Here is a 23,725-nt window from a genome sequence, read left to right on the forward strand (position 1 = left end):
GTTGCCAGCTGGGAACCAGCTCGGCACCGTTGACAAGTCATTTCATAATATCCGTTGTCGCCTGGCATTCTGAAGTTCCTGCTGCTCACTGGGGCTGCAGAATCCCGGCTGCCTTGGCACACAGAGTCTGCTTTGGGCTTCTTTCTCTCCCTCCACCTTCTTAGGAATGAACATTTGGGCTGTGGGGCAAAGAGAGGCCAACCTCGCCGTAGCCTCCCCAACCAAGCCGCCCTTCTCCTGCTTCTCATTTCTTTAGTTTCTACTGAGTGCCTTTGTCAGGGGGTGGTTAGATGTCACTGGAAGGAAAGAATTTCTTTTTCCTATTTCAGTCAACCTAGTGCTGACACACTGAGGCTGGCAGCTCTTTACTTCTCAGATAATCACAGTTTTGTGGGCAGTGGTCTCAGCAAACTAAAGGAAGGAGGTCCCTGGCTCTAAACATGACTTCCTTTCAGACCCTGTCCAAACACTGCCTTCCCTAGGAAAACTTTCTTCTCACCAGCTGCTGAGTCTTATTCTGACCACGTAATATGTTCATTGACTGACTGCCTGATCACACACATTGCTTTGAGCTGCCTGTGTGGATGGTGTTTACCTGGATGACAACGTGAGCTCCTTGAGGGAAGGGGTTGCTTTTCCTTTCTCTTGGTATTTCCATTACCTAGCTCAGTAACTGACACATAGCAAGCCCTGAATAAATGCTTATTTATTGACTCCGGCAGGCAGCTAGAGGATAGAGCACTGGCCTTGGCGTCAGGAAGACCTGAGTTCAAATGCAGCTCAGTCACTTACTAGCTCTGTAACTCTGAGCAAGTCACTTCACCTAGTTTACCACTGTTTTCTCATCTGTAAAATGAGCTGAAGAAGAAAATGGCAAAGCTCTCCAGTATCTCTGCCAAGAAAACCCAAAACGGGGTCCCAAAGAGTAGGACACAGCTGAAATGACTGAACGGTAATGACATTGATTTCTGGGGACAGGCAAGGGATGTATATTCTGTTTCTGAATAAATCAGATCTCTGCCGGTTTGGCCCCTCAAAGTCATTCCTTCTATCAAATATAAAGCAGTTCATTGGATAGAGCACTGAGCCTGGAGCCAAGAAAACCTGAATTCTAACCCTCCCTCAGACACTGGCCAAGTCACGTAACTTCTATTTGGTTCGCTTTCCTCAAGTATAGAATGGGAATAAATAATAACACTTGGCTGCACCCCCTCCCAGACACCACTGTGAGTCCTGGCTGATGTAAAGAATATAATAATAAAGAGTGTTTATTATTTGTAACATAATTTATTCATATATGTATAATAATCATGTACATAATTAATAACTGCCATTTACATAGCACTCCGAAGTGTGCCAAGTGCTTTAACATACATCATCTCATTGGAGCCTTCTATCTATCCCTTGTGCTTGTCTCTTCCGAGGACCCAGAATACCCCCCTCTCAAATCCAGCTGCCAGATCAGGCTGTTTCTCTGTGCTGCCAGCTGCTCCTGGCTATGAGCACCTGACAGGCAGATATTTGGTCACCTCCTGCTTTCAGCCAGGACAAACTGTCCTTATAACGGACAATGAGATTCTGATCTCTGAGTGCCGCCATTTCTCCCTGTCCTGGGAAATGAAGATAATGCTTCCCCCCAACTTCCCACTGAGCTCGCAGGAAGTCAGGATAAGAGAAGAGGAACAAAGTTTATGCCCTTCTCACTCAGTTTTAAGGAGGCTCATGGAAAGACAAAATTCTCCTCCACAAAGTATGTGGCCATGTCCCACCACCTGGATTCATGAATGGTCATGGGGGGTCTGTGGGGTGTGGGTGTGATTATGGGGGTGATGAGAAGGATACTGGGCTTGGAATCAGGACCCGTGGTCAAAACTCATCCAGTGTTTACTTCCTGATAATCTGAAACAAGTCATGGAACTCCTTCCCAGGGCCTCAGTTTCCTCCTTTGTCAAATGAGGGACTCCCAGTTCCAAGTCTGTGATCCTATAAACACCTTCGACCCATATCCGATTACTAATCCTGAACCACCCTCACAGTGTCAGAATAACAGATAATAAGAACTGATTAGTAGATAATTATTGTTATAATAGAAATATGACAGCTAACGTTTTTACAGTGCTTACTATATGCCAGGCTCTATGCTAAGTCATTTATGAATTCTGTCTCATTTGATCCTCACAACAACCCTGGGAGGTAAATGCTATTACTATCCCCAACTGGGGGAAACAGAGGGTGGATGACATACCCAGGGTATGGACAGGGTCGGACATAGGCTGGATTTGAACTCAGGTCTTCCTGACTCCAGCTCCAGCACTCTGTCCACTATGCCACCTAGCTAACTGCCTTCAGAACAAAAATGTTCTGTTGGGCCCCATCTGGGGTTGTTAATCCCCTAAAAGCATATTAGAGGTTGGTTGATGCCAGTTTCCTAGCCTCAAAAGTACTTGAGAGTGAACTAAACACCTTTTAGGCCACATGTACGACTGATCTCATCTAAAAGCATATTTGAGGTTTGTTCCTGGGGACTTCTTTGGCCAGGAAACTAGCATGGGCTGACCTCCAGTTGGCTTCTAGGGGATTTCAGCCCATCCCTGCTTGACAGATCAAAGCCTCTTTGCATGAGAGAGGTGATACCTGAGTGTCTGTCTCTGCCCAGAACTTCCATCCTCACTCTCTCCTCAGCTTGGTTCCTGGTTGCTGAGACTGCCTCACCCAGGGAGGACCCTCCCCCGAATCCATCCGAAGACTCCAAGCTTTGCTTTCTCAAAAAGTTCTGAATAGTTTACTTCAAAAAAAAAAAAAACAAACTTGCCCCAAATCAGGGGCAAAGTAGCAAGCCTTTACAACCTTTCAAATTCTATACTGATGAAAACAGAGGTTGGAAAATTACAGAGGATGAATCTGGCCCTAAGGCAAAGAAAAGACACACACTCACACTCACAAACTCATACTCACTGTCCTTTGGGTGTGGGGAGAGATGTGGGCAATGGATTGTGGAGAATTGTGTATTTTGTAATATTGATCAGTTTTGCTGGGTTTTTTCTCTTCCTCTTTAATAAAAATCTTTGTTACCAGGGCTGACTCTCTGATGGAGTGAGAAGGAAAAGGGATACAGGGACAAATCTAGGTGATATAAAAAAGAGAAATCAATAAAAATGATTTTCAAAAAATTCTTTTGAGTCTGTGAAATATCAGGAAATGGACCAGAAGGGGTAGTCGGACTGTTTTGCCATGATGGCGCCATCCCCATAGGTAGGTATGTAGCTCAGGGTAGAATAGTGGAGTTTGGGGCAAATTTTAGACATAGAGAGAATCAGGGGCTTGCTGCATGTCGAGGAGGGGCAGAGAAACCAGTTTGGGGCATTTCTGTGGCTAGACTTGGATTCAGAGGTTCCACGGTCACAGTACTGTCACTACAGAAACTGGGGTGAGATTCCCCCTGGATCCTGCTTAGCTGAGCCCCCTCTGGGCTGGAATCTGAGACCAGAGCCCTTGAGGTGAGGAGAAATTGACAGCCACACCTGCCTCAGACCCTTACATAGGAAAGAGGGACAAAACTCGCCAACTGCGTATCGTTTGCCCTTTCTTCCCTCCCCTACCTTCCACCTACCAATGACTTGGCAAAGGAACCCCTAACTTTGCTAAGAGAAGTCTACCAGACACTCCAGTACCTCTTTAAAAGTGGTCCACAGATTGATGGAGAGCAACAGAAAGTGAAACCTCTGGGGCCTTAGAAGCAGCCTTCATCCCTACTCCAGGTCCCGCTTCCTACTGACGTTGCCCAAGGCAGGGAGAAGGCTTTGGCAGGTGTATCATCCCCTGGGTGAATGTTCCCAGGGTTATTGGGTTAGGCTGCCTGGGTCAGGATTCTAGAGCTCCCCTGTCTCCTGACACCCGGAGGGGAGGCTCTTCTGAAGGTCTTACAAATACAACTCCTGTTTTTCTAGGAAGGCTCTGTTCTAAGTGGTTGAACACGGATGATTTGGTCCCTGGTGTATAGAGCAGAAGTTGTGCCTGAGGAACAGAAGGCAAATTTAGAACCAGGCCCTGCTGTGCTAAGCATTTGGCTTCCTTTCTCCTGTGAAACTCCACACAGCCATGCCTAGCCATGACTTAAATGAGTTTGAAGGCTCTGTACTGGCTCTTTCTGAAAGGAACTGAGTCTAGAAGTGGGTGTGCTTGTCTCCCTGGGCCTAAGGTGAAGAAATAGTTACTTCCTGTCAAAGAGGTCTTGCTCGGACACTCCTACCTAACTCCAATACTGGAGGCACATTTATTACAAGCTTTTCATCTCAGGCCAGCTTCACCAGTAGCAGACTAATAAAATAGCCACTGTGGGCCTTTGGCCAGGACAAATGTTGACTTACCCTCATAGCATGGACTCAAACTAATAACTTTCAAAGCAATGGAAGAGGGAAACGTTGGCCAGAAATATGGCATCTCAGACAGAGGTTTTATGTTATTGGCACCATCAGGATGGTCTGTGTGTGTGTGTGTGTGTGTGTGTGTGTGTGTGTGTCTGTGTCTGTGTCTGTGTCTGTGTGTGTCTGTGTGAGGGTGAGGCAGGCAAGCCAGACCCTTAATCACTGCTGATCTCCGGGATCAGGAAAATTCTTAGCTTGATTTTAGAAGTGCTGGGAAAATAATGCATTTGGAGGGATACTACAAAGAATAAAGGTGATAAATAATTCAGCTGAGCTGGACCTTAGAAATGAGATGGTGCAACACAGATATTAGATACTTTAGATAGGTGTCAGACAATCAGTGGCCTCTCTGAAATATATTGGATGGTGTGAATCCATCTACCCCCCTCCCTTCTAGGGTCCTTCTGATTTGGAAGGATCCGATGAATTGTAACAGCCCCAGATTCAGTCCTGCGGTCAATGCCATGGTTGGGTCATTGCATGGACCCCTGAGCAGTGAAGCAAGCTTAGGACATCAAGGAAGGTAGTCCTCCCCTGAAGAAAAGGGCGGCAATGTGACCAAATGGGAAGGGTGTTCCATCTGGAACCAAAGCATCGCCTTAGAGCCTTGGCCCTACCGCTTACTCTCCATTTGATCTTGAGTAAGTCACTTAACCCCCATGCGTTTTGGTTTCCTCATCCATAAAATGAAGAGTTGGACTTAAATTAAACCTCTAAAGGTCCTTCCAACTCTAAGTCTATGAACCTAAGAATACAGATGAATTTTAATCAATTCTTGGTTTTCTTTTCTATACTCATGTGTTTAAAGGTAATCTGTCTCCACTGGCAAATATTGTTTTCACGTAGCCCAACGAGGTAGGGCCATGACTAGAGGAAGGTATTTAGTCTAGAAGAGGGAAGGAATAACTGGCATTTGGGGATTTAGGAGGAGATAGTATAGATCTTCTTGGTAAACAGTTTTTTTTCTAATCTAAAGAACTTTTGATCTTTTGGGTCAAGGGTCATTACTCTTTCAAAAATGACAAGACTGATCAGCACTTACTTCCTCAGGAGACAGACGAAGGGTGTGGGGGCTGGGATTGGGTGTTGAGAGGAAGGAGTAAAAGTGTCTGGAGGATTCTCCTGGCTAAGGCCATTCAGAGAATAGTAACCATAAAACTGATTATAGCTAGCATTTATGTTGGGCTTACTGTGTGCCCGTCAGTCACTCTGCCAAGCACTGGGGATGTAAAAAGTGGCAAAAGGCAATCCCTGACCACAAGGAGCTTCTAGTCTAATGGAACATATTATTTAAGGAATGATTTCCAAAAATTCGGAAAAGGAAGAAATGATTCCTATGAGCCAGCATGACTGCATCCAAGTCAGGCAACTCATGGCACAAACCTCGTTTTCCCTCTGGTCTCGGTTACCTCCAGAAGAAGGTTTCTCTAGGAATTTTCCTAATGATAATAACCATAGCTAGCCTTTCTATAGAGCCTTAAAGTTTGCAAAGCTTTTTACTGAAGTGAACATATTTCAGCCTCATAAAAACCCAAGGTGTGTGTCCCTATTGTTCTCCTTTTACTGATGAAGCAACTGAGAATGTACTCAGGATCATACAACTAGTAAATATCTGAAGGAGGATTCGAATTCAGGTCTTCCTGACTTTCAAAACTCTCTCCACTTCATTATCTTGCTGTCAGTAATTTAATCCCCCATGGAACTATGGGTAGGGAAGGATGGTTGATAAGGTGAAAAGGGTAATGGGCCTATGTTGTCTCCACCTTTCCCCATGTCTCACTTGCCCAAAGGTTGGTCCCTGGTCTTGAATGTGACAAGCACAGCGATGATTGGTTAGGTCCATCCAGCCTTCTCATTTTATCACTAATTCCTAATGGTTTAGGGGCCCATTGACCCTACTCAAGGACCACCTGGATTGTCCCACTAACTTGTGTTCTGGTCATTTTATTGGGCTCAGTACCATCTCCACCACAGGACAGTCAGGAGAGGTTTAAAACGGATGGAATCTCAGTTCTTAGTTTGTCCACTTGTGATCAGCTGTGAGGGAGGAAGCCTTGAGTTAATCATGAATTTCATGAGTCCTTTTTCAGTCAACAAGCATTTCTGAAGCACCAGCTCTGTCCTGTCCCTGGGCAAGGACTAGGGAATTGATATACAGACACAAGGGAACCATCTCCTGCCCACCATGAGCTTAGGTCCTGGCCATTTTCTGTTGGAAAGGTACCAGGTCCTCCTCCTTGGTAAGAATACCCTGGAGTGGACAGAGGTGTTGATGACTTCTGTGGGGTGGCTCCTGGATGGTTTGCTAGGTCCTGCACCACTCACCTGCAAAGCCCTGGCTGCCACGTGGGCGCCAGGCCCCATCTTGGAAACCACCCTTCAGAGGACAAAGGCTGGCTTCTTCCCTCGGCTTGGTTTGTTTGTTGGAGCCTTGAGTTCCACAAAGCAAACAGCTCTAATCAGCCTGGGTTCCCTTGGGAGTCTGTGATTTCCTGCTGGCCTCTGACCCAAAGCCTGCTTGGACAGCGGCTCAGTGATAGCTGGCTTTGATCCTGGACAAAGGGAGGTGAGTGCTTCTGCCACTGGCCAGGCCTGTGGGTTCTCAGTTGTAGCCTTATTTTCTACACCTGTAAAATAGGATGGTGGATAGCTACAGTTAATACCCTCAGAGGGGTGGGAAGGAGGGTTGTGACTGGCCTCTGATAAGGTAACATATGACTGGAGCTTTGCAAACTTTGAGGGTCTGTAGAAATGCCCACTGCTCTGCCAGGTCATTGGTCTCTGCTGTCAATGGCAAACAAACTCTGGATTTGTTGGGAATGGGACAGTGGGGCTAAATTCTCTCCAGTGCCTTTCCCTTAAATAATGCTAACATCAGCTCATCCATCCCGGGGCACCAACTACCTGCGATCTGGTCTCCCAGTGAATGACTTGGGATTTACCTTGTGTTGACTTTGTTTTTGGTGCACGTTGTATGGAGTTTTAATTCGACTAGAATGCCCCTCCCAGAAGGCAGTGGTCATTTGGTTTTTTTGGCCCTGCCCCCTAGGGCTGAGCTTGGTGACCCTCACTTACTACGCCCTCCTTGGGTTGAATCAAAATAATCTGGTGGGGGTTCTGTGACGGAGAAGTGGGCAGGAAAAAAACCATGTTAAATTCCCCGTTAAAGTAGAAAGAGCTGTTGGACAGGTTGTCTGTCAGAGGATATGTGGGAAATCTAATCTGAGGGGAACTTTTTGGTGGCGGTTTATCTTGTGCTAAGGATCTGTGATCATTATCTGAGGGCCTCCCTTCAATCCACATAACTTTGCAAACCCTCCAGATCTCAGATGCCCAGGCTTTGTGAGGTCACTGACCCCTTTTAAGAATCATGGTTTTAAATGCATCAAATCAAGTACATAGAACCTGGCAACCGGAAATACAGTTATTGAAATGGGTTTTAAAAAAACAATGCAACATTTTATGGCCTCCTGATCCTCCCCCCGCCAATAGCTTTCATCTCCCTTTGTTTTTCTGTCAAAAATGAACTAGGCTGATTCGTCCCAGACTGAGATAGTAGAGATGGGAGGGAAGGGGCACATTTTAGAGAATTTTTGTTGTGGTTTGACCATCTGTGTCATCCTAATAAGAGTGATATTAAGACACTAGCTGACATTTATGGAGGCTTTGCTAGGCCACACCATTCCTGTTTGAGATCTGTGCTGGCACTCGGGACAGGGCCACAGTGAGGCAGGCATCAGAGTAGGGTATGCCCTTTGGTGCGCTGATTTCATTTGTAGGAGGGGCTCCTCTTCCAGGGCAGCTTTACAACTTCCCTACCTTAGGAGGTGGGGTGCTGTCACCAGATGTTGTCCTATTAAGACTTAGCATTTAGAAATGTGCCATCCACAACTGGTGGGCTGGAAGAGGCTGGTGTCAGAGTGATGGATGGAGTTCTGGAAACCTTTCCCTCCTGGTTTTTGGCACCAGGCTCACCTCCTTTTGCAATGGAACATCAGAGTAGGCCTTTAGTATAAGGACACAACACACACACATACACACACACACACACACACACACACACACACATTCCTCCCCCCCAAAAGAAGATCAAAGTTGACCTTTATTAGGTTGTTTTGCCTCTTGGCATGTGGTAATTAGAAGACAGAAGATATTCCTGAGTGAGAGAGGATGAAAAAAAGCCAGATCAATAGAATAAAATGGGTTTCAATCCATTTGACATCCAGGGTCTAATGTCTGACTGGAAGGAAATTCTTATTCTTATACATTAATTCAGTGCGGCTGGAGGAAATCAGCCTGGCCCTTCTACCCGAGTCTTGACTCAGTGGGCTCCTTGATACTCTTTTATGTGAATGGAAAGTTATTAAAATTCAGTACTAAGAAATGTTTTCGTCATGTAGATTTTCCATTTGTGGTCTCACTGAGTGGTTCATGTCCCCTGGAGATCTTTTTCCCCCGAGTCTGGGAAAAGTTATCTGAAAACAGTCTATGAAAGGCAGGAAAGACTCTCCAAATAACTTTAGGCTGACACCTTGCTCATGAAAGTGGAGTTTGTTGTAATGTGCTAACGTTCATGGATATTTGGAACTGGAGAAAATCTGGGTGGTGCTAAGGTTAGTATAGTCAAGGTATAGATGAGTGCAATAAAACACAGTCAATGGAGTACCTATGGCTAGACAGTAATACTTCTGAAAAAGATCTGGGGAGTCTAGCAGACCACAGTCTCAGTAGGCATCAACAGTATGATTTGACAGCTGAGAAAATGCCTGTGTCTTAGGTATGGCTTCCAGGAGCAGGAATGTGATGTTCTAGCACTCTCTGCCTTTGTCAGGTTGCTTCTAGAGTAACATCTTTGGTTTTGGGTGTCATCTTTGAGAAAACACATTGACAAGCCAGAAAGCAACTGAGATAGTGACAGCCACGCCCCATTAAAAGCGGAAGGAGGAGTTGGGGATCTTGAGTCTGTGGCTAGAGGTGGGGGATGTGACTGACTCTCGGGAGGTATCTGAAGGGGTGTCCCAGGGGAGAGGCGTTACACGGCTGCTGTTGGGCTCATGAGGCCAGAGCAGAACAGGAGTCACAAAAGACCTGTTTTGGCTGTGGTGTACCAGCCATAAAAGTAACTGCACAAGCTGTCTGAAAGTGGAACAAACTGCCTTGGGAGGAAGCGGCTTCTCCGTTTTTTTGTTTTTGTTTTTCGAGAAACAAGTATTTATTAAGCACAGCTAGACACTGGCAATAGATGAAACAGCCCCTGTCCACAAGGGCTTCAAATTCTCTTGGAGAAAACAATAAGTTCACATTAGTACATGCAAAATGCATTCAAAGGCAATACGGGGACATTTGTGGAACACCGTGTCTTGCACATAACAGGGACTTCCACGTTGGTTGAATTGAATTGAAATTCTTAGGCATAGGTTGGGACAAGATGACCCTTAAGGTCCGATTCTGATTGGTCTTCTCCAGTGTGATCTGTAAAATATGGCTGGTTATCACCTGGACTCCTATTTGCTACAGGTGAAATCATATCCCCTACAGATAGGAAAAGCCTCTAAACCAGGTGGTAAAACTCCTCACCATCCTCAGCTTTATGTGGCAGACCACACTGGGCTTTGATGAAGACCACATTTGGAGATCCTGAGATTGGGCCAAGCAGGAATTTTGAGATAATTAGGTTTTTAATCTCTTCCCCCAAATTAATATGAAAAAGTGAGAAAATTCTTAGAGTATTTGTTAAGATGCTCTCTAAGTCAGTCAACAATCAACAAGCATTTATTAGGGACCTTATCAGGTGCTGGGCATTGTGTTCCTCAAATGTCCATTGGGGAATCAAAGACCAAGACAACAAAAACAAAACTAAAAGATCAATTTTTTAAAAAATCTAGTCCTTGCCCTCAAAGAGCTTGAGATTTAATGAGAGAGAAATATGTGCAATTGTGCATTGTGCAAAACTGTGTGCAAAAGCTACGGACAGAAATTTTCCTTTACTGATTAAAAAAAAAAAATACTCACCCATACACACAGTTGTTAGGTTGTTGTTTTTTCAAACAAAACTTGATGGAGAGGAAAACACATTCTTGAGTTTATCTTGTGTGATAAGGAGAGCCCAAATCATCCACTGAAGAAAAAACCAGCAGAACACTGCAGATGACGCTGAGTTGGGTTGATGCTTTGGGAAAGGGAAGGCTGAATTTGTAAATATTTTGGTCCTTGCAAAATCTTTGAGAGGCTCCGCTCTGGCTTTCACTTGCTTCTCAGACATTGCCTGGCCGAGCTTCCCTGCATCACCTAGTGCCAACCTTCCATGCCCTGCCTACCCTGTTGGTGTTGGCCATAGTCTGATCAGAGGTCACTGAGGCACTGAACCTCTTACAGATGTCAGCAAGGAATTGGATGGAATCAGGCAAACCGCAAACACATGCTTTTCATCATTTTAATATATAGTTTGTTAACTCACAAGAGCAGAAAGATGTCCTCCCTCTTGCTCCCCAGGATCCTCCTGGCTAGAAGAACAAAGTATATGGCTTGGCATCTTCGAGTGGGGACTGAGGAGTTTTCTAGGGGTAGCCATGTGTATGAAGGTTTTGGAAAGAATGACAAATCAACAAATCGTACACACTCAACGTGATGGGAATTTCCATGTCTTCCTTCTTTCCTTTTTAATCCTTTACTTCTTTCCTTCCTTCTTTTTCCTCCCTCCCTCCCTTTTTTCCTTCTTTCCTTTACTTCCTTCTGTCCTTCCTTCTTCCCTCCCTCCCTTTCTTTCCTTTCTTGGAATGATATACTGGGCGAAATCTAACACTACATCTATAGGAAATGTAATGTTCACACTTGGATTTTTTTATTTTTTAATTTAAATGTTTACTTCTTACCTTAGTGTTCTTATGGGGGGGGCAGTTAACTTTAAATACACAATTCATCATTTAAGTGTGTGTGTGTGTGTGTGCTGGAAGTTAGCACTCTGAGTTCTGCACTTTAGTTTACACCTGGGAGACATTTTCAAATTCCAGTTCATTTCCTTTATGGAAACTCTCTTCCCCCTCCTTGCCCCTCTTTGAAAATAAAGCAAAAAGACTATTTTTGAAACAATAAACCTCTGCCCCCATGACAGCACTTAACTACCCAGAAGGGGTCACAGTCAGGGTTCAGAATTTACGAAGGGACATCTTGGTACATCGTGTTATCTACTCAGAGGTCCTGACTCTTATCTGCCCAAACCCCAGCTTTGGGGCTAGTGGTCACATGGAGTACTGTCTTGAAACCAGGGCAGGTCCTTGAGCTCATTCAGATGGAGTTCTGACGGGACCAAGACATAGAGGAGGAGGTGGTGGTAATAACACAACAATTCAGTTTGGGCCATCACTAACCAAGTGAAGACTGAGAAAATACTCTATGATATATACTGGATGGTAGTGCTTCCATAGAACCACAGTGATGGATTATGGGATCCAATCTCTAGAGCTGAAAGAGACCTTAGAGGTCATCGAGTCTAACATCCTCGTTTTACAAAGAGGGAATCTGAGTCCCAGGAAGGGGAAGTGACTTGCCAGTGGTAGAGCTAGGGTTTGAACCCAGATCCCCAGACTCCAGCTAGTGTTCCCTCCACTAAACTACGGAAAAAGTGTTGGATTTGGAGAAAGGAAGACCTGAGTTCAGATCCTGCCTCTGATAATTGACTAGCTGTGTCACTAGAGATAAATCACTAAATAGGGTCACATGCCTGCAGCAGGAGCAGACATCAGAGATGAGCTAGTCCTGCCCCTTCTGAGGCCCAGAGAGGGGAGGGAACTCACCCAGGGTCACACAGTCAATAAGGGACAGGACTTAGACTTGAACCCAAGTCCTCTGGCTCCAGACTTGGCTTTCTTTCCTGTGTCCTATTTCCTCCCTCCCTCACCCTCATCTCCCTTCCGATAGTTGTGACCAGTCCGTTTTCCCTGGCTGGTTCTAGGTACATTTCAGGTCATAGAAGAGTAGGCCTGCCACTTTGGGAAAACAGAAGTGGTTAATTGGCCTAGAATTTTGGCCATTACCTTGGTGGTCAGACAGTGAATGTTACCTGAAGGTTGTTTTCTGGCATCTCATGGAAAAATACGAAGCCTCTGCCAGGGGTGAGTGGGTCTATTCTGGGGTGCAGTCATCCTCAGGGGAGAAGGTTTAATTCTGGCCTCATCAAAGGCACCATCCCTGAAGTGTGGCTCTAGACAACACAGACAATGTAACTGTAGTCATGCTGAGAACACTCCTCTGCAAGTGTCCTTCACAGGGGTCACCCCCAGATCCAACAACACCTTCTTCCCTTCCCTGCATCCGGACTGGCTCCTGCCTCATTATGGAACCACCATAGCAAAGAGTGGCACCGAGGCCGCCTTGCACAGCCGCCTGGCCACCCAGACTGTCAACACCAGCCTATCAGAGCAGACTGACATCTGTCCTGCACAAATATCCCCTGGGAAAGTGGTTTTAATTTTGTCATAATTAACACCCTGCCTGGTGTTTGCACGTTGCTTCTGTGGCATTAGCTGTGCAGAAAACCAAATGCCAGCCTGGCCACATCATGCATGGTGTGTAGCCAACACCAAGAGAACCTTAGGAAAGATGACACAGGAATAAGATATCACAACTGGGTACTCGTGGAATGCTTTGTCTCCCCCTGCCAGGTCCCAGCCAAACACATGCACATGCACATACACACACACACACACACACACACACACACACACACACACACACACACACACACACACACACACCCCGTTTTCTATCGAGCAGGAGCATCCCACACACATGTGCCCTTTGCCTTACCTGGTTGTCGAGTAGAAACAAAATCTGACATGCTGCCACCCCACTCCCCTTCTAGGCATTAGTGGCAGAGACATGTCCGGAGAGGATGGGGTGAGGTGTCCAGTGGAGCTTGCCTCTGACCCTAGCTTCCTTTCCAGGAACTTCTGGGTTCCCTTTCTGCAGTGTAGCAGACAATCAGAGAGACTGAGAGAAGGAGGGAGGGAGGGAGTAGGAAGGGAGAGGGAGGGAGGCAGCCTGTGTCAGAGGAGAGTCACCCTGCAGCCCTGATGCTTGGAGCCAGACTCATTTAGAGGAAGATCACAGGGAGACTCCGAAGGCTCAGTCAGTGCCTGTGTGTACTGCATTGACGTGGAAAGCAAAGGACGAATCCTCTCCTTTGCGAAGCTGTTTGAAGGGACTAGTTAGCTGGATAGAAGCGACTCTGAGCTGGATGGTGACTGCTTGTTTTTTTGTAAGGCGCCAACGCCGAGATTCTTGAAGGTGAGGTCTCACCAACTGGGACATACCTCATTAGCCTCCTGGTGCTGGGCTCCCTGAAACATAGGTCTGGCTTCCTGCCTGCCTGCACCCTCCCCCAGGAGCCCAGCCTGCTCATCTTTGGGGATTTGCTTATGAAAAGTCTCCCAACCACTCATCCAAACCAAGAAGTTCCCTCTGACACCCTTAGGATTGGTTTTCTTAAACCCTGGGGGAAGATGTGTGGAAAAGGAGGTCCCTCACCTTGGAGCCATGCCTGAGGATTGAATGGCTGGAGAGGCGGGCAGCCAGATTTGCTTCGGGAGCTTGAGTTCAAGGGCAGACTCAAGGAACTTTGGAAGCATGGCCGAGAAAGAGAGATGAGCCACTCTAGACTTGGCTGGGAAGGCGAGGATGTTGGCTGAGGCCAGCCAGGCTGGTGCGCCCTCTCCCCGGCTGCCTTCTCCATGTGCTGTCCATGGTCCACGCAGTGTCAGATGGAGGTTAGGAGGACCAGGGTAACTAGTCTCTTTGTGCTTCTAAAAGATTTCCTTCCCTCTTTGTCCTTTGAGAATTTCACTGTTGTTGGCGTTGTCTGCAACCTTGCTGGGGGAGAGTGGGGGGAAAATATTGCTTGGGAAAGTGTTTTCACAACTTCGTAGTTTCACAAAACGTCATCATATTGTTGGTTTCCTCTCTATGATAGTTTTCTTTTTGTGATTAATTTATTATTTGTGAATATTATATATATGCATATATACATGGAGAGACAGACGGAGAGAGAGGGAGAGGAGAGAAGAAGGGGGGAGGAGGGGGGGAGGGGGGGAGGGAGGGAGAGAGAGAGAGAGAGAGAGAGAGAGAGAGAGAGAGAGAGAGAGAGAGAGAGAGAGATGCATTCTTAAGAGCCCAGCAAGTTCGTTTTCCTTTTAGTGACTTCAGGGAGAAAAATGCAAATTTTTAAAAAAATAAAACACAAGAAAGGAATGCAGGAGAATAACCTCAGGGATGGAGACAACGAGGTTTTTAAAAATCAAAACACAAGAGCTGTGGTTTCATTTCCTGACAAGGTCATTGGATAAAAGAGCAGGAGGGGCCTCATTGGGAAGGGGATTCCTCCCAGTGGCGATGTATAAGTGGAAACCTCAGGATCCTAAACCGTTAGATCTGTGGGGAGCCTCGAGGCAGCATCCTCCTGTTCAGCATGCAGCCAGTGATGAGTATCCTCTTTCCTTCTCTCCTGAGCACAGGGAAGCCAGGACTCGGTCCCTGGTGACCGGGAGGGTTTCTGCTGCATAGCTGATGTGCCCGCGGCCTGGAGCAGGCAAATAAGTAGCAGCAAATGGTCATGTGATGTCACCCACTGCAAAGTGACCTTTCTCGTTGCTTGATTTGATACCCACAGGAGCCGAGTAACAAGCGGGTCAAGCCCCTGTCCAGAGTCACGTCGCTGGCCAATCTCATTCCTCCTGTGAAGGCCACTCCACTGAAGCGATTCAGTCAGACCCTGCAGGTAAGGAGTGCCCCTTTCATCGGGGTTTGCTGTCCAGCTCTGTGTCACGTGGACCCTCTACTCTGCCCAGAACTCTTAAGTTTCTTCCTTGGCGTGGTGTTTGGCAGGGATGGGCCTGAGAGACATTTTGGCGTAGTAAAGACAGCCAGCCTTAAAGGCAGGAAGGTCTGTGTTCAAGTTTACCCTCTGACATCTACTGGCCATCACTTAATGTCTTCTGGAGAAAGGATGCTGACCTACTTTAGTAAAGGAAATTTCCTCACCCAGGATTTCCTAGTACCAATGAAATCATAGGTGGAATCCCCTGACCCTGTGAATGGCCATACCTTTTTGGAGTGAGAGGAATGATACTAAGGGTCCTTTAATGTCCCTCATCTCAGGACCATTTCTATCCCAGTTCCATCCAAGAAGGCATCAATCGCAATTCATATTCACAGAGTACTGACATACCTTGTTATCACTTGGTCTTCTCAGCATGCTAGGAAAGAGGTGTTTCAAAATGGTTCTCCCCATTTTGTGGAAAAAAGAAACCAATGATCAAAGGACCTAAGTGATTTTTTTCCATGATCAAATAGCTAATAGGAAGGGGGAATGGAAACAAACATTTATTATGCACCCATTATATGCCAGGCAGTATGCTAAATGCTTTATGAATATATCTCACTTGATCCTAGGAGGAAGGTGGTATTGTCATCCCCATTTTACAGTTGAAGAAACTGAGGCAGATAGAGTTTATGTGACTTGCCCAGGGACACAGCCCATGAGTGTCTCAGACATGATTTGAACTCAGGTCTTCCTGCCCCTAGGCCCAGTGCTGCACCACCTGCTGCTTCTAGCAGTTGGGATTCAGACCCAAGCCTTATAGAATAAAAAATGTTACATATTAATAATACCTTACATGTCCCATCAATTTAATTAGTTCACCAAACATGTTATAATAAGTAATAATTAGAAATAGTATTTATATAGTGTTTTAAGGTTTGCAAAGCATTTTATATAGGCTGTCTCACATGATCCTCACAATAATCCTGGGAGATAGATGCTCTTACCATCTTTATTTTACAAATGAGGAAACTGAGGCAGGCAGGGATCAAATGACTTGCCAAGGGTCTCACAGCTAGTTATTATCTGAGGCAGGATTTGAATTCTGGTCTTCCTGACTCTAAGTTCAAGATTCTATCCACTGCAGCCATTAAGCTCATATTTTGCTTTCACATATATTATATTATTTGATCCTCACTGTGATTCTCTGAAATGGTTGGCCTGAGTCTTATCACCCCTATTTTACAGAAGAAGAAACCAAGACCTGGGAAATCAAATGGCTCGACTGCAGTCATACAACTAGTGTCAAAAGTGGGATTTAAACCTAGTCGGTTTTTTTTCTTTTGGTTCCACGTTCAGCCCTATATACTCTACCACTAGGTAGAGAATGGATTTTTTTTAAAAAGAAAAGGCATCCTTTCATAGTAAAATGTTCTCATATAGCAATGCTCAGGAAGTTGTGGTATCTGTCACAGCAATTTTCAGAGGCAGCGCTTTGTATCATTCCAGAGCTGGATCTCCAAACGCACAATCATGTTAATAATGCTTTATCACAGTATACCATAAAGGATCAAAGGGCCAGCTCTCCAAAGCAGCATGTGCAGTGAGCATTAAATGCTCACTCTTCTAAAACATCTTCAAAGAAAGCCAGGCTTTGCTAGAGCCCCAGTGCCCAAATATGTATTTATGAACATCCTTTCTTTTGATCAAAGTCCAGGACGAAAGGACTGTGAAACAAAGGACCAAACTACCTGAACTCATATTACGGTAGAGGGTGTTCTTTGTACCCTCAAGTTTTTCTGTTTATCATTCCTCATGATGCCTCCTGTGCCTTGTCACGCTGCTGCAAGTTTTGAACTCTAGAGAAGGAAGGCTCATTGCAGAAAATAGAGAGACGATCAGACAGACCGACCCCCTATCTGGGGTTTTCTCAGCAGAGATACTGGAGTGGTTTGCTATTTCCTTCTCCAGCTCATTTTACGAATGAGGAAACTGAGGTGAACAGTCTTAAGTGACTTGCCCAAGGTCATACAGTAAGTGTCTGAGGTTGGATTTGACCTCAGGGTCCTCCTGACTCCAGACCCAACCCTCTGTCCACTGAGACACCTAGCTGCCCTAGACAGACATACAGACAGATAGATAAGGAGGGAGGAAGCATTTATTAAATGCATACTGTATGCCAGGTGCTATATATACAGATACAAGTAGTTCAGTCCCTGTTACATTCCAGTGAGGGCAAGGCTTCTTTGCCTGTATGGGGGCCAGGCAGTAAGCGGAAGGTGTGGTTCTGGGCAAGGAAGTCTTACCTCTTCCAGCCCAGAGTGGTTCCTGAGGTTGAGTTCCAGTTTTGGCAGAGAAGGTGGAAATAGTGGGCGGACATGGCATGGGATGTTAGTTTCACACTATATCTTGTGTTATTTAGTCTTGGAAGAGTCATGATTTACGGACTTTGGAAGTGTCCTTCCCTCCTGGCCTTGGTCCTCTGACATCTACCCTGTGCCTCAGTTCTCTGAATACTACCAACTGCCTTCAGAGTTTCAGACTAGATTTCTAATCTCACTCCAGCTTAATAAATTTGCTCCTAAGGCCTCTTGTACTGAACATTTCATCACCTATCTTATTTCAGGCCAGGTTTAATTTCTTCCAGTCTTTGGGTTCCTGGGCTTACATTAATGTGACCATATGGATGGTCAAAGGTGGAACTAGCAAAGGTCAAGTATTGGCTGAAGCGGAAGGAATAGGAACTTTGTGGTCAAGTGATTGGTCCAGCTTGGAAGAGAGAAGGTCATGAGGCCTGTACAGGCAGGGTCTGACATGCACTGTGGGCTTGGGAACGGGTTCAGAGAAAGGGTAGGTAGGATCCTATGGCTTAAAACTTTAAGCGTGTACTTGACACTTACTAGCTGTGTGACCCTGGGCAAGTTACACCGATTGCCTTGGAAGAAAAACCTTTAAGGGAAAAGCTAGCCCAGAGGAAGTCCACAGTGAATATTTAAAAATACAAACCAAAACAATTCCGATGAGGAAGAAGAGAGGTTGGATATGGATGCATAGGGAGCTCATAGGCCAACTAAAATTATAAAGGAAAGTCATTTGGTGAATTGGAAAGAGCATTGAATTTGGAGGGAGGAAAAGCCTGAGTTAGACTATTACCTATATGAAAGTGGACTAGGGCTTGACCTCCTTGAGCTTTAGTGAAGTTGATGTGAGGGTAAAAATACTAGCAGGACCTTCTTCATGGGGCTTTTGCAAAGATCCAGAGACAACAAGTGTAACAGACCACGTAAGTGTCATCTGTTATTGTCAGTGTAGAGGCAGCTAGGTATCACAGTGGATGGGAGACCTGAGTTCAAATCTGATCTGACTATTAGCTGTGTGACCCTGAGCAAATCATTTAACATCTGTTTGCCTCAGTTTCCTGATTTGTAAAATGAAGATGATAATATTATCTATGTCACAGGATTGTTGTAAGGATCAGAGGAGATTATATACGTAAAGGTCTTTGTAAGCCTTAAAATGCCAGATCAATACTGTCTAGCTGTTACAAGAGAGAAACAAGGCTAGCTGTGTGACCCTGGGCAAGTCACTTAACGCTTTTTGCCTCAGTTTTCTCATTTGTAAAATGAACTAGAGGAGGAAATGGCAAACCAATATCTTTGCCATGGCCCCAAATGGGGCCACGAAGAGTCTGACACAATTGAAATGACTGAACGGTAATGACTTCTTCATTAGGAGTTCTCTATGCCCTAAAGTCATGAGTCTGCAGCATCCCACCCTCCAAATTAAAAGAAGCAGGGCAGGAATTCCAACGCTAAAAGTGCTGAAGCTGGTGGTACATGGGCTAAACATCCCCCAGATGGCTTTTTTGAAAAGAGGTAGGCGAAAAGTGGGCAAAGGCCTGCTCAAAGGGAAAATGGGTGGATAACCACAGAAGAGGAGAAGTGAGAAGATGGCCCTTGTTCTCCACTTTTATCTCATTTGTGTTTTCTCTCCCCAACGATCTTTGGACTGGGAGGGGTAGCTCAGAGATCAAGGGATTTCCACCCCAAGGTGCCTGGACAGACAGTTCCTTTAGGCCCTGGAGGAATTCAGATCCCCTCTCCAAGATTCAGTACATGGTCAAGGCACTCAAAGATGGTAGCCGGCTGAGCCAGTCTCATGGTCCCAGGGGCATCACAGAGGAAAGAGGAATAGAGATGTACCTGAACACTGGACCAGGGCCCATGGGCTGTTCTTCTCAAAAGGAAAAAGAGTTTACCAGTTGTACGCTTCAACCCTGTGGGCTCCTAGTCTTAGTGCTACAAAGGATTTCTCAGGGTTGTCACTTCCCTAACGTTTAAACTCTTGGGAAAGGAGTAATTGTTTGTGTCTCATGTAAATACTGGGTGCCATGACCCATGACTCGAAGAAGCCTTTGTTGCTGTGATAATGGGTGAATTTTTCTTCATTCAGCCAATAGAAATTTGCGGGAAAATAAAGCATGTGCTGTAGAAATAGAGCAAATGAGGCTTATTTCAAAAGCATTTTTCCAATTACCTGAGCTACTCAAAAATATAGTAAAGCTCATTATAAAACCTTAACTAAAAAAAGAAAAGAGGTCATCTAATTTACCCCTTCATTTGACAGATGTGGAGATGGATGGTCAGAGAGTTGAGGTGATTCCTGTCAAAGCTATAGAAAATGCCCAGAAAAGGGTTGTTTGAAAAGTGTTCATATCCAAAAAGTCTTCATGCAGGCTTAGACTATTAAGCTTCTTATTAAATGATGAGAACAGGTGTGATTTCATTAACAGACGGTCACCCAGACAACCTGCACTCCTCTGTTGGTAGGATCATTTCGTTGGTGGCCTGTTGTCCATACAGTTTGCCTGAACTTTAACAGGGCATTTGATGTAGCGTCTGGGGCGACTTTGTGGACAGAACCCGTGCTTGGGTGTGTTATAGAAGGCCAAAGCCTGGAAAGCATCACCTTGGAGGGTCTATGAAATATTTATTTGCCTTTTTCCTCATCTGGGCACTTGCGGGAAATTAAGTGGTGCAGAAGACATGTTGTAGTTTTCTATATCTGGGGTAAACAGGGTTTATTCTGTTATTGAAACCACACATGAATGAGGCACCTGTATGTACTTCATTCCCTATGCTGCATAGTGAGAGATATAAAATATAAATAGGGGATGGTCCCTGCTCACATTGTAGGGGGACGTGATATATTGACAATTAATTATAAGACATAATGAGTGACCAACAGGATACCTTTTGAGGTACAAGTTTGAAAAGGGTGATTCCTGCTTTGGCAGTGATGGGGTGGCAGGGGAAAAATCGAAGAAGACTTCATGGAGGAGGAGGCATTTGAGCTGAGTATGAAAGAATGGGTAGTAGTGTAGTGGGTGGAGAAAGGGTGTGTCAGGCATAGCCATGTGGATAGAGTGTAGAGTTGGTACAAGCCCATTAATATGTGATTGTAGGACTGGGAAGGTTGGGTAGCTTGAGATTGTGAAAAGCCTTGAACGTCAGGCAAAGTTGGGACTTTGGTAAGCAGCAGAGAGCCGCTGAATGTTTTTGGGCAGAGCAGTGATGTGACCGACCATAAGGAAGATGAATCTGATGGTCCTGTGTGAAGGATCCATTGAAAATAAGAGGCAAATAGAAGCATGATTTTAGGGTCACATATACAGCCAGACAAGATCTTAGTGAGTGTCAGAGTAATATGGATTTAGAACTAGAAAAAACCTTTGTTTGGGACCATTAATTCCCCCCACTCCCTTTTACAGATCAGGAAACTGAGGCCAGTAGAGGTAAAGAGACTTGCCACTGGATTTGCACCCAGCTCCTTTGACTCCCAAGTCAGTGCACTCTCCACTGACTTGCACTGCAGAAGGCTCCCTCAGTCATCCAGCCACATGATGATGAGAGCCCTGCACCAGGATTAGTCCCTATGGGAATAAAGAGGAAGGGAAGAATACAGATGTAGGAGTGACCTTAGACTCCTGGGAGAGGAAGGAGGGGATTGAGGAGTCAGGTGAGGGCACAGCAGGGAAAAGGAGGTGAAGCTCCAAAGGTTGGCTGGTGCCAAATGGTAGAGGCCCTCAAATGGGTCTTATGAAAGATGACATTTCTTCTTTGGTCAGCAATGGGGAGCCATGGATGTTTCTAGAAGTGAGGATGTGAGCCAGCCTGAGAGCCTTTCTTTGCATCACAAATACCAATCTGGCCATCAGTTAATCCATAGTTATTTGTAAGTGCCTTCTCTGAACCTGGCACCATGGTAGGCACTGGGAACGCAAATAGAATCAGTGCACTTTAATGAAGCACCTACTGCGTGCTGGAGTTACAAAGACTGCCCCCTCCCCCAAAGGAGACGTTTCCCTCTTCCAGAAGCTTGGCTTCTGTTCTGTTGAGGGAGACAGCAGCTACATGTGTAAGTATAGGAAGTGGATATCATTGGGCTAGGGAGCCCTCCCAGGGCAGGTCAGTCATCACAAGTTGCCTCAGGCCCTGAGAAAAAGGTTGGATGACCTGTCTGGGGTCCCTGACCTCCCTGACTCCAAGGACAGCTGCCTATCTTCTATCCAACACTGCCCCAAATCATTGAGAATAAATCCAAGGTAGTTAGGGAGAGAGGGTATTAGCAGTTGGTGGTGTCCGGTCATTCAGTCATGTCTGACTCTGTGTGACCCCATGGACTGTGTTATCAGTTGAGGGGGTCAGAAAAGGCTTGGCATAGAAGGGGGTGTGGGAACTGGGGTCCTGTGGAGGCAGAAGGAAGGAGGGAGGTGGTTACCAGCTCAAAGGTGGGCAATGGGGTGTTTGGAGCAGACAGAAACCAGTGTGGTGGGGTCCCAGAGCACGAGAGGGGAGTGATGATTGATGAGGCCAGAGAGAAGCTACTGCTCCTTCTGCTGGTTTTTCTCTTGGTTCATTCTCTCTTCTTCTTCTTCCTCATGTTTTTCCCTTGAGCACGACCTCTTCAAGGTGATTGAACTAGGTCTTTCTAGCTATAAATCTACATGCCTAAGATTTTTGGCTTAGCCTCTCTTTAGTTACCAAGGCTGCTGGATTCTTTCCCTCTTTTTCTTTACCCTTCTTTCTATACATTGTCACCACCCTGGTTCTGGTCCTTATCACTCCCTCCAAACTTCCAAGCCCCCATGTCCTACAACAAAAATGGTATTTCTAACTCTCCTCCTACCCCTCTTTGTCCAAGCCTAGAGAGGTACCTCTGTCATCTCAGAGGAGTTAGAAACATTGAAGGGGAAAATGAGCCTTAGAGGCCAATTGCCCAAAGTCATACAGCTAGTAAGGGTCAGAGGCAGGATGTGAACCCAGGCTGGCAGGATTTGATTCCAAGGTTAGCATTACATCACCCTTATTATACCATGCCAAGATGAGTCCAAGTTTCTAACCTGGCAGTATCTTCAACAGAAATAGACATTCTAGGAGGAGGGAGGAGTTAGATAGGGCAAGTATGTGATCCTGGGAGGATGTTTTGAAGAAAGGATGATTGTGACTATTGAGCTAGAACGGAGGAGTGGATTGGAGCTGAATATATCAATATGGAGTCATAGAGCCACAGACGTAGTGCCGAAGAGACTTCTGAAAGACCAGAGAAGAAACGTCACTTCCCCAAGATCATACGTAGGCAGGATCTGGACCCAAGCCATGCTCCTGATGATCCATGAGTCATCGGCATAGAGGTGATAGAGAAGAGATCCCTTCTTTGTTAGGTCTGCCTTTGTCTCAGGACCATTTCTTTGGCTCTTGGGTAGAAGAACATTCTTCCTCTGGAGCTCAGGAATGCTGTCAGATGCCCCAGGATGTGCATCTAGCTTCTTTAGGCAAGGAAACGCATTTAGAGAGAGCTCCATGTCATTAATCAGTATGTGATGGTTCGCCGTGGTATCCCTGCTTGTGAAGGAGGCCATGGGCAGACAAGGTCATCTGGGCCATAGCAGCCTTTGCTTTTCCTCTGCTCATGGTCTGTCTGCTTGACTCTGTGCATGCAGAGAGCTGCTGCCTCCTCTCACAAGGCTGGCATTGACAGGAATGGAGGCCCCTTTTTCTGTTCTGGATTCAGAAGATCTAAATCCTGGAGCAGCCAGAGTCAGTCGAGATGCCTCTCACCCCTCCTTGGTCTATTCACAAAGGAAATTTGGCCCTGCTGTGAAAGGAGACCTGCATTCGTTCCAGTTGTGTGCGGGGAAGAAAGTGAATTGAGTTTTGGCCAGACGTTTTCCCCTGAGCCCCTGTCACAGCTGTGCACAGCTGTTGTTCTCATTGAAGGCTCAGACGGCCGATGCTGTGGCTACATTCGAAAGCGAGGCTGGCTCCTGCTCTGTAATGCTCCATTTGTGATGACCTCATTCAGGCCTTTCTTCTTGGGGTGTGTGTGTCTGGGAGACAAACCTGCCTGTCTGGACCCTGGCTCAATCGCCTGAATCCCGGCACTTGGCCACCTTTCTCTCCCTCTTTACTAAATCCTTCCCATTTTA

General features: G+C 45.8%; 1 protein-coding gene across 11 annotated transcripts in view; it reads left to right on the forward strand.

Moving 5' to 3' along the window:
* Positions 1-23,725, forward strand: part of ARHGEF3 (Rho guanine nucleotide exchange factor 3) — a 301,074-nt gene that overhangs the window by 243,775 nt on the left and 33,574 nt on the right. For 9 of the 11 annotated variants that reach the window (XM_072598996.1, XM_072598998.1, XM_072599004.1 and 6 more), the window contains one exon: positions 15,088-15,195. In XM_072598996.1, coding sequence (XP_072455097.1) covers positions 15,088-15,195 — 108 coding nt within the window. Of the gene's footprint in view, positions 1-13,476; positions 14,204-15,087; positions 15,196-23,725 lie in introns of those variants that run through there. The other 2 variants (XM_072599007.1, XM_072599005.1) reach the window with 2 other exon arrangements.

Source organism: Notamacropus eugenii, chromosome 3 (assembly GCF_028372415.1).
Source record: "Notamacropus eugenii isolate mMacEug1 chromosome 3, mMacEug1.pri_v2, whole genome shotgun sequence".
Lineage (NCBI taxonomy): Eukaryota > Metazoa > Chordata > Mammalia > Diprotodontia > Macropodidae > Notamacropus > Notamacropus eugenii.